This window comes from Microtus oregoni, unplaced genomic scaffold (assembly GCF_018167655.1).
Source record: "Microtus oregoni isolate MIOR12 unplaced genomic scaffold, Mior012 000025F_ref0000491, whole genome shotgun sequence".
Taxonomy (NCBI): Eukaryota; Metazoa; Chordata; class Mammalia; order Rodentia; family Cricetidae; genus Microtus; species Microtus oregoni.
In genome coordinates this window covers 17,747,630-17,759,694 of record NW_024543084.1, presented here as the reverse complement: position 1 = coordinate 17,759,694, position 12,065 = coordinate 17,747,630, and the positions used below count along the sequence as shown (strand labels likewise).

Genomic DNA, 12,065 nt, shown 5'->3' with positions numbered 1-12,065 from the left:
AGTGTCTCACTGACCCCATCCTGTTTTTGTTAGAACTGCACTGAACTCATGGGTAATAGGATGATTGACATTTTACATGGCATGTCCACCTGGGGACAGGTGTGCTGGCTTACCCAGGTCTTTGCATATTGACCAATGGGAAACCAAGGAGTTTTCTTTGAAGAGTTCTCATGTGTTTCTTTTTGTTGTTCTTTTGAGATGGGGTCTCAAGCAGCCAAGGCTGACCTTGAACTCTGTATATAGCTGAGCGTGACCTCCAACTTGTGGTCCTCCTGTCTTTACTTCCCAGTGCTGAGATTACAGGCATGCACCACCATGCCAGGTTTTTACAGTGCTGGAGATGACGCCCTTTATGTGTGCTGGGCCAGCGCTGTGCCAGCTGAGCCACATCCCTGGCCCCCTCCTTCCTTTTAAGACATGCCTGGGTGTTGTGTGTCTTTATGGCTCCTGTCGTCAGGGCCCTTGCTTGTTCCTTCTCATCAGTCACATGTATAGAGAAAGTTCCCAGCCTTGGTAGTACCTCTAGAGCCCACCGCTGCTGACTTGAAGCAGCCAGACACTGTCCTGGTCTCTTACATAGCAGCTGTCCCCCTTCCTGGAAGGGCCTTCTCAGTTCCGGAGCCACTTTAGGGGCAGTTTCTACTCTCTGCATCCACACGTTCTCTGTGTTTTCATCTTTTCTTCTGCTTAAGACTTGGCCGTGTGTCTCTCTCCTATCGCTGTCATCGGGATGGGTGGCAGCTTCTCAGCAGCAGCCTTTGGTCATCTGTGGAGATGGCTGTTCTCCTTCCTGCATGTTAACATGGTAGACTGTGTTAACAGAGCCCCGGGTCCGCCCCTCCTCACTGTCTTTGGGGTTTTGTGTTTTGCTTCACGTGTCTCTGCGTATGCGGATGCCGTGTATAGAGTTGCACTCACAGGCCAGAAGAAGGAATCAGATCCCACATGGCTGTGAGCTCCCCAGGGTGGGTGCCGGAACCAAACTCAGCTCCCCTGGAAGAGAAGTAAGTTCTCTTAACGGCTGAGCCTCTGCTCGGTGGTTCTCAATCTTCCTAATGGTGTGATCTTTTAAAACAGCACCTCATGCTGTGGTGACCCCCAGCTGTAAGATTATTTCTCTGCTCCTTCGTGACTGTGATTTGCTACTGTTATGAGTTGTGAATATTTTTAGCTATAGAAGTTTGTCAAAGGAGCTGTGTCCCCCAAGTTGAGAACTACTGCTCAGCCTTCTGAATTTACCCAAGGCAGCATTCCTAAGAGTGGCTGTCATAGAGGCTGTTCCCTGGTGGTCCGAGGCACCCAGCATGCAAATGAAGAGCCCAGGAATTAAGGCTGCAGCAGAGATGGGCTTCAAAACAGCGTTATCTGTCAGGGTTACTACCACCAGCCATACCTACTGTACAAAACCAGAGTCAGGTGAATGGTTGGGTTTTGCCAGTCCTTTAGAGAGGGGTTCTTTTCTCGGGTTTGTGGGACTTTTATCTAAAATGTTAAAGCAATCCCCAAGCTGAGCTAGGAGAAGTTGCCAGGCACTGTGACAGAAAGTGAGCCCTGCAGCAGAACTGGAGTGGGTGGGGCCACAGAACTTGCCGCACCGTCTGTCACCCCACTTGGAAGGCAGTGGCCTTTCACACTTTCCTGCCATGACCTAGAGAAGAGGGGCATTACAAACAGCCATTTCTGCAGATGTCCAAGTGAATTCTGAAATGCCATCTCAATGCTGGGCAGCCTAGAGCTGTCTATGGCACAGCTGTGGTTTCCATTCAGTGCCAAAGGCCTTTCTACATACGGGAATACACACACACACTCACACACAGTCTGCCCTGGGAGACCACAGCAAGGGAAGGCTGTGTTTTATGTCTGTAGAGAAAGCTTCCTCCCATTTTCTCAACTTCTCTGCCTGTCTTTCACTCTCAAAGTTTAATAGTCGTGAGCACAAGAGACTTTTCACTGTCCTCATGCCGTGTCCCTGCTGACAGTGCTATTGTTGTGGCCGCCTCGTCCTCTGCCTAGCTGGGAAGTGTACGCCTCTCTCCAGGAAAGCCTGAAGGCTGGTGGTCGCTCTGTGAGAGTCAGGTGGTGTGTGTCCATCTGGAGAGGGGTACAGGACTGGTGTGCTGGCTGTTATGTCACTAGTCACCCTGCCCCACTTTGCTCTTGCCAGACCTTGCTTTCGCCCTGTCTTCCCGTGTCTAAGGAGCCACTATCCAAGCAGAGAACAGATGCCCATAGGAAAAGTTGACAAGATCATGAACCACAGAGGTCCTTCCCTCTTCATCCCTCAGCCTTGCCCTTCAGTTGCCTGAAGGACTGGACTATCTCGGAGTTCCCAGCCCTGGCTGTTAAGTGGGGTCCTTGTTAGAGGGCAGATGCGAAGTCTAAGCTAGCTCATCCCAGGTAAGCAGCAGGCACGCCCACAGCAGGCCAGTCCTTCCCCAGGGTTTGGAGAGCATAGAGCCCCTTGAGTAGTAGAGGATCTTCCAGAATAGAGAGAGGTTCTGGAGGCTGAGTCGCAGGTGAGGAAGGGCGGCAGCCTAAGAACTTACTTACAAATGGAAGACAGGTTTGAGCCCAGGCTACGGCAGTGCCTGAAAGGTGGGGGATGGTTGTGTGGCCCAGGGGAGGCCTGGAGAGCAGGCAGGCGGGCTACTGTCTCTAGCCTTTCAGCTTTTCAGAACCACACAGTCATTCACAAAGCTCATCCTCAAGAACAGTATGATTGGGTTCCAAAAATTTTACAAAACCTTGAGCTAGGAATGTAGGTACATGCCATTAATCCCAGCACTTCAGAGAATTCCAGGCCAGCCGGGACTACACAGAGAAACCCTGACTTTAAAAACAAAAACAAACAAACTTAAAAACTATCTCATGATGTTTTAGGTAAATTGCTTATTTTGTTTTAGGCTGCATTCATGGCTATCCTGGACTGCCTGGTCTAGCCTCTTGTGCTCCTTCTGCCCTTGTGTTAGGCCATCTGCTACAGCCCAGGCCTCCCTCCACTGTTCTCAATCCCTGAAGCTTGAGTCCTGGTCTTTAGTTCCCTACATTAGGGGCCTTACCTGGGCCCCCCCAACTCGCCCTTGTGCATACCCTTGCAGAACCTTCTGTGACCTGGTGCAGTATAACCTGCCTTTGTTCTGGCCCCATATCCCAACTGCCCCCCATCAAGGGGTGGGCATGGACACCTGGCCAGCTCAGCACTTGCTCCAAGTGCCCCTCTGGACCTGGGCCAGTACCGCTCTGGCTCACTCTGGGGTCGCAGGAAGTCAAACCCAGCCCTTGGTGAGAGATACAGACCTTCCTACTCTCCTTGTCTAGAGCCCTCTGGTGGATAGGACTGGTACTGGCTCAGGGGAGGAGGGCCAAGAGTTGCCAGGGGCAGGTACGGCTTGTGCTCGTTAACCCTCCCTGGGTAGGTAGCACTTCTGTTTCAGTCTGTGCCTCCATTACTAACCATTAAAACAGGCCAGGGACTTTGATAAATGCCACTGCTGTCCCCATCTCTGCCTCTTGGGCACAGGCACTACTGGGTGTGTTTGCACAGATCACTTCAGTGGCTCCCACTGCTCCCCTGTGAGTGACAGGAGACATCTAGTCGCCCCTTTTCCTTGAGGTTGAAGTGATCAGCCTCTGTGATGCTGTTCCTCCTACTAGCCGAACACTGGCCTCATGGTGAGGCAGGACTTGTGGAAACTGTGACCCAAGTCTGCACAAGAGGCCTCGGACTATCTGTTAAAGGTCCTGGGGGCCTGGGGAAAGTCCCCTACAGAGCCCCTGACAGTGACATCTCTTTCTTAGGCCAGGCCAGTGGAGCAGTTGCTATAACAGGCTGTGCCCACCAGAGGGTACACTGCCCCGCACAGCTCAGCTGAGCTGGACTCTGCACACCAAATGCTTTTTAATTGAAAAATTTTTTTAATTCAAAAAGGATTTGCTGTTTGTACTCAAGTGCAGGTTTTCCTTATGCAGGAGACTAATGTCTTGAGTAAACAGATCCGGGCTCAAATCCGCCTTCAAAGGTACTGTCTGTTTGCCCAAGGGAGTGAAAGGGCTTCCAGAAGCCGCCCTAGTCTCTTGGGCAAACATTTTGGGGACGAGGAATCCCAGGCGGAGGACATCGTCTGTGGGAAGGTTATCCGCAGCCTAAGGGGGATTATGTCGGGGGACATATGTTGAAATTTCATTTGGGGAATTAGGGAAAACGAGTGGGGGTGGTGACTTTTTCCAGTCAAGATAACCTAAAAAAGAAAGGAAGAAAGAAAGAAAAATCTCCAGGGAGAGGGCAGGGGACTGAGGGATCTGTGTGTTGTGTTGGCCCCCAGGCTCTCCATGTGCAGGAAAGGACAAGTGTACTTGCAATGCCCCCCCCCTCATACTCCAAGCCAGGGTCCAAGAGAAACGGGAATCCAGATGGTGAATTGGAAGGCAGGTTCTTGCCTCTTCCAGAGATCTTTTTCTCCCAGCCACCACAGGCCTGGACCACATGACCCCACATACTGAGTCCCCACTACCTGGTCAGCCACTTGCTCCCCCACCCACTGCCCAGAAAACTGTAACTCCATCCACATGCAAGCGCCCAGCCCCAGTCTCAGACCCGGCACTGGGGGCCAGACAGACAGTATCAAATGAAGGATGCGCCTGCCGACCGCTTCCTGCTGCCTGGGAGCCACGCACAGCAGAGACAGTCCAGGCTGTGCCTGCAGCCGTGGTCCTGGCTGCCAAAGCGGGGTACCCTACTCTCTTTGTCCCTGATCCCCACTCAAACACCATGTTTTAGCCTCTTGCCCCTCGCATTCCTACCCTCCCCACGTCACTCCCAGACCATGTTGGTCACAAGATTGGTCAGACTAGCTCTCAGAACTGACCCAACATTCCAGCCTCCTAGAACATCACTTAAAAATACACATTTCAGATCCAACCAGACCCCACCACCTAGCCTGGGACTGACGGGCTCCCAGGTGAGGCTCTGTGGCTCACACCAGGGTATTGCCCCAAGGGCTGCCAGTCTCCACCCTAAGGGTACAGGCCTGCCTTCTTGTCTTCTGATGTATGCTCTTGTCACTGTGCATCTATCTCTCAACACCGTCCCTCCACACTCCACCCCCATACATACATGCTGCCTCTTCTCCTGAACACTCCTAGGGACCCTCTCCCAGCCACCACCAGTGAACCCAAAATCCTGTCTGCTCCTCAACCTACACTTCCTCTGGTGTCCTGCTGCCCGAGGCCTTTGTACCATTGGGAGTGGCACCTGGGACCTCCACCCTCAAGCCTGTACCATTAAGCCCTCTCCACCTCTGCCTACCATGTCTTACTCACCCCTGTGAAAGGCCCAGGTCCCAAGAAGTGCCCCTTCCTGGACCCCTCTGCCACCACCCTATGAGCCGGAGGCACAAAGGATTCCATAGGACCTATGTCTCTGCAGTCCTAACCCCCACCCCCAAAATGTTCCTTCTCCCACCCCACCACTCCCCCAATCCCCAGTAGAATAAGGCCTGTAGGTGCTGACAAAGCCAGCAGGCTCTGACATGTTGCTGTTCAATGACATGCACACATATGAGCAGCCACCAGGTGGCAGTGTTGTGCCGACCATTGCCTGATAGGCTGGATTAGCCTGATGCGCTGGGTTAGCCTGATGGGCTGGGTTAGCCTGATGGGATGTGTTAGCCTGATGGGCTGGGTTAGCCTGATGGGCTGGGTTAGCCTGATGAAGGGATGGGTTAGCCTGATGAAGGGATGGGTTAGCCTGATGGGCTGGGTTAGCCTGATGATGGGGTGGGTTAGCCTGATGATGGGATGGGTTAGCCTGATGGGATGGTATGCCTTCGATAGTCATTGGAGGGTAGGAGAGTTGGGAAGGAGAACACTGTGGGCTGCTCTAATGGGCTCCCCTCATAGCCACCAGATGTTTAGTGGAAACTGCTTGCTACCAGAGATGGGCCTGTGCCACCCCTGGGATTAACAGACCACCCCTCACCTTAGAAACAAGTCCACTAAGACCCAGGGCTAGGGCACCTGCCTGAGGGCTCTTGCAGCATCTAGCCCTCTCTCCTGTCCATGCTGGTACCAGATGCCGCGAGGCAGGACACACAGGGTTGCCTGGGAGCTCTCTTGAGTGGCTTCTAGGTTCACACACTGCACCTCAGCTCCCTGCTGTCCCTCTCTCAGGACAGGCTCCTGCTGTCTTTGGGTGTTATGAGGCTGGTGGGCTCTGTTTGGCCAGTGTTGCCTGGCAACAGGGCCATGGGGCCACACAGCCTGGCTAGGGTCTGCAGCTTCTCCTGCGGTGGCCTGGCCATGTTCTCTTCCATAGGCTGTGTGCTGGGCAGGTGTCCTCTGAGAAGGAGTCTTCTCAGAGCTGCTTTCTGTTGAAAAGCCTTTTCGGGGATGCCCCCCCCCAGCTCCCGCTCCGGCTCACCACTTCTGATCTATTGAACATGTTTGGCAACCACTAACCTAAACACCTTTACCTAATGCTGCCTATTGGGCACCTCAGGCTATCCCACAGCCCCTCCACCTCTGCCAGGATAGGGCACCCTCTGCTGCACCTTACCATGCCCATATTGCATGTCTCAGCCTTCAGGTGAACTGCGAGGCCCCTCTCCTCACTCGACACATTCTTTTCTTCTCAGAGTTTTCACTGGACTTGGAGTCTTTTACTTTCAGCCCCTACAGAATTGGGGTCTCCAGTGCAATAGTTAATAATCCCCCACAGAACTGACGGTTGGCTCAGGATGGCAGCATAGGCTGGCAAACGACAAATTCACACACATTGGCATACCCCCCCCCCAGCAGCTGCCTGGCCCATCTGTGTAACTGCAGGGTCCCCCGGGAAGGTTTTGGGCACAGTGGAGAATATTTGCACGGGGTGTGGAGTTGTGAGAACAGCCCTAAAGCCCTTCCCTGGTTCCTCAGGCAACAAAGGTGCTGTCCCGGGCAATGCACGGTGTGCATGGTGGCGAGGAGTCCCAGGATCTGGGGGCTGAGGAAGGCCTCTGGTCAGTCATGGAGTCCACTCACGGGTCTGTCCCCACAGCCTGCAGTGGCCCCTCCTTGAGGTACGAGCAGGAAGGTACCTGCCTTTCAGCCTGGCACAGGTTCTCTTGGGAGCTTGCCAGTGGCACCAGATGGGCGCAATGCCAGTGCCAAAGTCTCACCCTGCAGAGGCAGAGACTGTGAAAGCTCCTACCCATTGCCCCTCTGAGCCTGACACACGCACACACATGCACACGTGCACACTCATGCACAGTGACATCCCAGCTCCAGCTCCCAGCAGCCATTCTACCTGGGCCTCAGCAGGGGCTGCATCGCCTCTGCTCAGCCATGGCCATCCCTGGGGTCCTCTGGCCTGACTGTGCCTCTCTGTTCCTTCCTCCTGCAGTATGAGTACAGCTTCCGCACAGAGCAGAGCGCAGCAGCCCGGCTCCCGCCCAGCCCCACCCGGTGCCAGCAGATTCCCCAGTCCTGAGGAGCCCACAGCCTCCTGGGGGAGAAGACGTCTCCTACCCGGTGCCCAGACTACTGATGGGGTGGCTGGGGTGAGAGTTACTGCCTCCCCCACCTGCCCATTCTGCTTGCCCTCCCCACTGACCAAGAGACTCTGGGCAGCTGCATGGTCATATATGGCCATCAGCTCGCCTGACGAGACTCCCCTGCCTCCCTTGGGAACGTTGTTCATAATTGTGACTAATGTATGTGCTGTTAGTGACCAGAGGCTCCTAGCACACCTGTGTGATGACCACTTACCCCACAAAGAAAGAAAAATTCTTCCCTACCTGGAGTCACCCTTGAGGGCCCAGGCACATGCTCCAGCGGCCCAGTGATGCCCACTGACTCCCTTCAACTGACCGTCACCCGCTACAAGAATCCCACAGAGCCACTGTCTCCCTCCTGGAAGGCTCCAGGGTTGATGCTTCACACAGGATCATGTGAGATGCACCTGTCATCTCTGACCCAGGCTATGTGGTCAGCAGGCCAGGGCCCCTGCACTTCATGATGACATCAAGACTCCAGACAACTGTGGACTCCTCCCCCAATGCACACACTGGATTCCAGAGAGCACAGATGCGACCCCGCTGTCTGTGGAGGTGACTGGGTGCCTACCTGGATGGAAACTTGGCTGCTAGGGTGCTGTGCCTGGCCACGAGCTCCAACCCTCACAAAGGGCTCATCTGTGGAGCACTCACCTGCCAGCAACTGCTCCATACGCCTCTGCCTTGTGCCCTGACCTGGTGATGACCGACACAAAGCCTGCTCGGAGAGGCCTGATACCCAGCCCTGCAGGGACACAGTACAAGGGCACCATCTCCTCTCAGCCAGGCCCGCTCACAGTCTAGAAGGCATCTCCTTCCAGGGATCTGCTGTTTTGAAAAGACCCTCTGTCCCAGACGTCTGAATTTGGGCTAGAGCAGTTCACAGGTATCCATCTCGTTGCCATGAAACGGTGGTCACTGCTGTTCCAGCTCTCAGCTCTCACCATGATGCGCTGCTTCGCCATAATTGGCTACTGGGGTTTGTCTGACATTGGTCCCCACAGCGTCTGTGGATATGAAGGTATGCACAGTGGCCAGTAGCCGTAGGCAACTCCACGCTTAGCTGGTGCAGAGCTCTCCAGTTACAGCTCCAGAGACAGTAACAGGCAGCTGAGTGGCCAAGGTGCAAAAGGATCAGGAGCAAGAACCAGCTGACAAGATGGCGTGAGCCAGGGCAGGGCCGAAAATACCTCACCAACCTCCATCGCCCCTCAGCTCCAGCTCCACAGGCCTTTGTGGCCCTTCCTCCCTCCTTAGCCTTCTCCACTTGATGGTACTTCATTTCCATGTGTGTACCCATCATCCCCCTGCCCCTGGGCCCCTCAGCCTCTGGGCAGCACAGGCCATGAAGAGGTAGTTAGCTCATCTGCCTGTGCCCCAGAGGCACATGGGGTCATGGGGTCAAACCTAGTACCACACTGGTGCTCAACAGAGCTGATGAACTGTCCCCCAGCTGACTCCACAAGCTGGGGACCCTGAGGACCTGTGTCTACTGCTGCTGGTGTAACACCAAATGTCTTGTGCGACCTAAGGGCCAACAGAAATGGGGCAGCCACTCATGGTCTGAGTTGACTGGGAAGGCTGCAGGACAAAGCCCAGGGTCTCCTGGCTACTTCCTTTAAGCTTGTGCACAATGTCTTACCGCCTCTTTCCATTTCTCAGTTGTGAAATCATCCCCATCAGGTGATGTCAGGTGACCCTCCCCACTTTCCTTAAAGGAGAATGTGGCTTCCTGCTGTGCTAACAGCCTGGAAGTTCAAAGGTGAAGACAGTGGACCCTTTGTCAGGGATCAGAAAGGCCGAGGTCCCTGAAGAAAGGGCGGGGCTCTGCAGCCCACTCCTGCACAGGACTCGGCCACTGGGAAGAGGGCCAGCGCATGGTGGAGCTGGAGCAATCTCGGGACACTGCAGACTTAGTGTAAGAATAGCCTTTCTGTGAATGTTGTAGCGTCCATGGCTTCTAGCTTCTGAAGTCTTGAGAACAACTTGGTGTCTGTGGTAGGTTTTAGGTTGCACCCAAGCCCTGGTTTCTTGTCTTTTGGCAGTGGTAGTAGTGGGGTATGCATGCCCATGTCCACCTGTGGGAGGTGCGGCTGTGCTCCCAGCAGAGCTGAGCAGCCTGTTGTGTATGGTGTGGAACACTGGGCTGCAGCACCCCTGGCCACAGCGAGATGAACACACAGACTTGCTGGGGGACGTGAAGAACTGCAGCCGCTCCCTTGGGTCTCCTCCTCCCCCACCAGCATGTCCACAACTGCTGCTGTCCCTGCCAAGCACACACATCTCTCTCGAAAAGGCTAATCAGAGCACAGCACCCTACCCCATCACCCCACACTGAAAAGTTGGCTCCTTCCTAAGGGCCTTGGAAATGGCACACGGAGTGAGCGGAGCAGGGTGGCTCCAGGCTCACTTACAAATTTATCATAAGGCCAAGTCTAAGAATACATGTCAACCCCACTCACCTCTAGAAAAGGATAGGTTAGAGCCGTGAGTGTTCTTCCTAGGGTGGCCGTGGCATGTGGCCCCCTGTAGCTGTGGTCATTCTGCAGGAGGAAGCCGAAGCCCGTGTCAGAAGGACATACATATAAGGGGCCGAGATACTGAGCACACCCCTTCCTTCACTGGACATGAGACTTGGCAATCTTAAGCACATTCCTGCCATCCCCCCAAACAAGCCCAGCATTGGGTGCTCTTTGCCCCGTCACTTGAAAAGCCTGAGGCATGTCTGTAAGCTTGCCAGTGGCAGAAGGCCTTGGGGCCAACCATCTGGCCTTTGTGCCCATCCCTGTGACGGACTTTCGATTGCTAGGAAGTCACCTCACCATGGTAGTGGGTTCTAGGCATGGGTCAGGCTGGGAGCCTGTCCTGTGCCTCCTGAGACCCGAGGGCCCCGGACCGTGAGCATCTCTCCTGCTGCATTCATTGGAAAGGGCCTTGATGTGCCGCCAGGCCATGAAATGCTGGGCTCACGAAGTTCGTTTGCATCCTTCTGACCCCAGAGCCTGATGAAGGCCCTCATTCCTGTGCCCGGCTCCCTCTCAGGTGATGCAGCACATCAGGGCAGCCCAGCTGAGCAGCTGCAGCATCAGCACCAGTCTAGGCTCTGTTGCCCTTCAAAGACTCGTTAGCTGCTGGGCCACTGTGTGGCGCTGGCACAAGGACCTAAGCGTAGCTGCCTTGCTGTGTATTTATTCAAGGTGACTGCTTGGCAAAGGGAGGTTTCACTGTGTGATTGTATTCTTAATATAATTTGTTAAATAAATGTTTGTTTTAACCTCTTTTCCCCAATCTGCTGTTATTTTTAAAGCCACCAGAGGTCAGTGTCCCTCAGGGGAGGCCTCTGCCCAGCTGCAAGCTCTCTAGGGCTCCTGAGGGCCAGGTGGTCACTCCCTTTGCCTTTCAGATTTCTAAAGAGCTGATGGTGACTTGAGGGTTTCAGGGCCACAGACATCCTTGACCCTGGGAAGCTCCTGAGAGAAATCTCAGTTACTGTGAACACAAGGCCCCAGAAGACTGCAGAGGGCTCTTTGATCTTCTGCCACTGCATCCTGTCTCTGGGCCTCAGGGCTGGTCTGGCTATCAGAGTGTTGGGATGCAGTTTCCCTTATTTGGGCCTGCCCTAACTGCTCACCTGCGGCCGGATGCCACCTGCAGAAACAGCTGAGGGTCGCATACACATTTGAGGTTCCTTGTGAGGTCATTAGCAGTGCTCTGCCCCACAGCCTGACTCCTGGGCTCTCTGAGACTTAGGGGTGCCTCTATACCTGTACGCTCCACTCCCCAAACCCAGCCTCCTATCTCGAGTCCCTCCCCTGCATCTTTGAGGGGAACCAGATCTGAGTTCTGGTTCTCACTCTGCGGTTTCCTTCATCTGATCCCAACAGCACTCATCTGGCAGTTGAAGGTTTCCCTCCCTCAGGAGCTCCCTCGGGAAGTCGATGGGGTGAGGGAAAGCTGTGGAGCACATGGCAGAGGCTGAGTGATGTGGAGGCTCAGGTCTGGACAGTTAGCCAGTTAGCTACAGAGCCCAAAGCCCCTCCTGTGCCCTACATCTGAAACGCCTGGGAAGTAAATACAATAGGAGTCCTCTGTACCACTTGGGAAAGACGGAATGAGCCCCGGTGCCCAGGGCCTGGATGCCCATGTTTCCCCAAGCCCTCCGACCTAGACCAAAGTTGGTGAGGTGCCCAAGCCAAGAGCTTACTGTGGGAGCCCAAGCCGTCACTGATGCCCCCACCTCTCAACAGTGTACATGACACCCACAAGCAGATAAGCATGGTTATAATTTGGATTTCATATGTCTTCCAAAGGCCAAGTGATAAAGTCATAGTTGCTAATTGACAGGCTTCTCAGAAGCCCTTGGGTCATGAGGCTTTGACAGTAGCAGTGGCTTCCTGTGTGCTTATAATCTGATGAGCCATTAGGGGCAGTAGAAAAGGAGTGACTCCTAATTGACGAGGCTCCACCCTTGGGGCCACCCTTGGTATGTGTCCTGTCCCCGTCTTCCCCAGTCACTCCAGCCCAAAGCCACAG

General features: G+C 54.4%; 1 protein-coding gene across 1 annotated transcript in view; it reads left to right on the top strand.

Moving 5' to 3' along the window:
- Window positions 1-10,811, top strand: part of Mvb12b (multivesicular body subunit 12B) — a 157,004-nt gene extending 146,193 nt beyond the window's left edge. Inside the window, exon 10 of the mRNA XM_041674920.1 lies at window positions 7,382-10,811. Within this exon, the coding sequence (XP_041530854.1) occupies window positions 7,382-7,468 (87 nt within the window). The 3' untranslated portion in view covers window positions 7,469-10,811. The remainder of the gene's footprint in view (window positions 1-7,381) is intronic.
- Window positions 10,812-12,065: the final 1,254 nt, after the last annotated feature.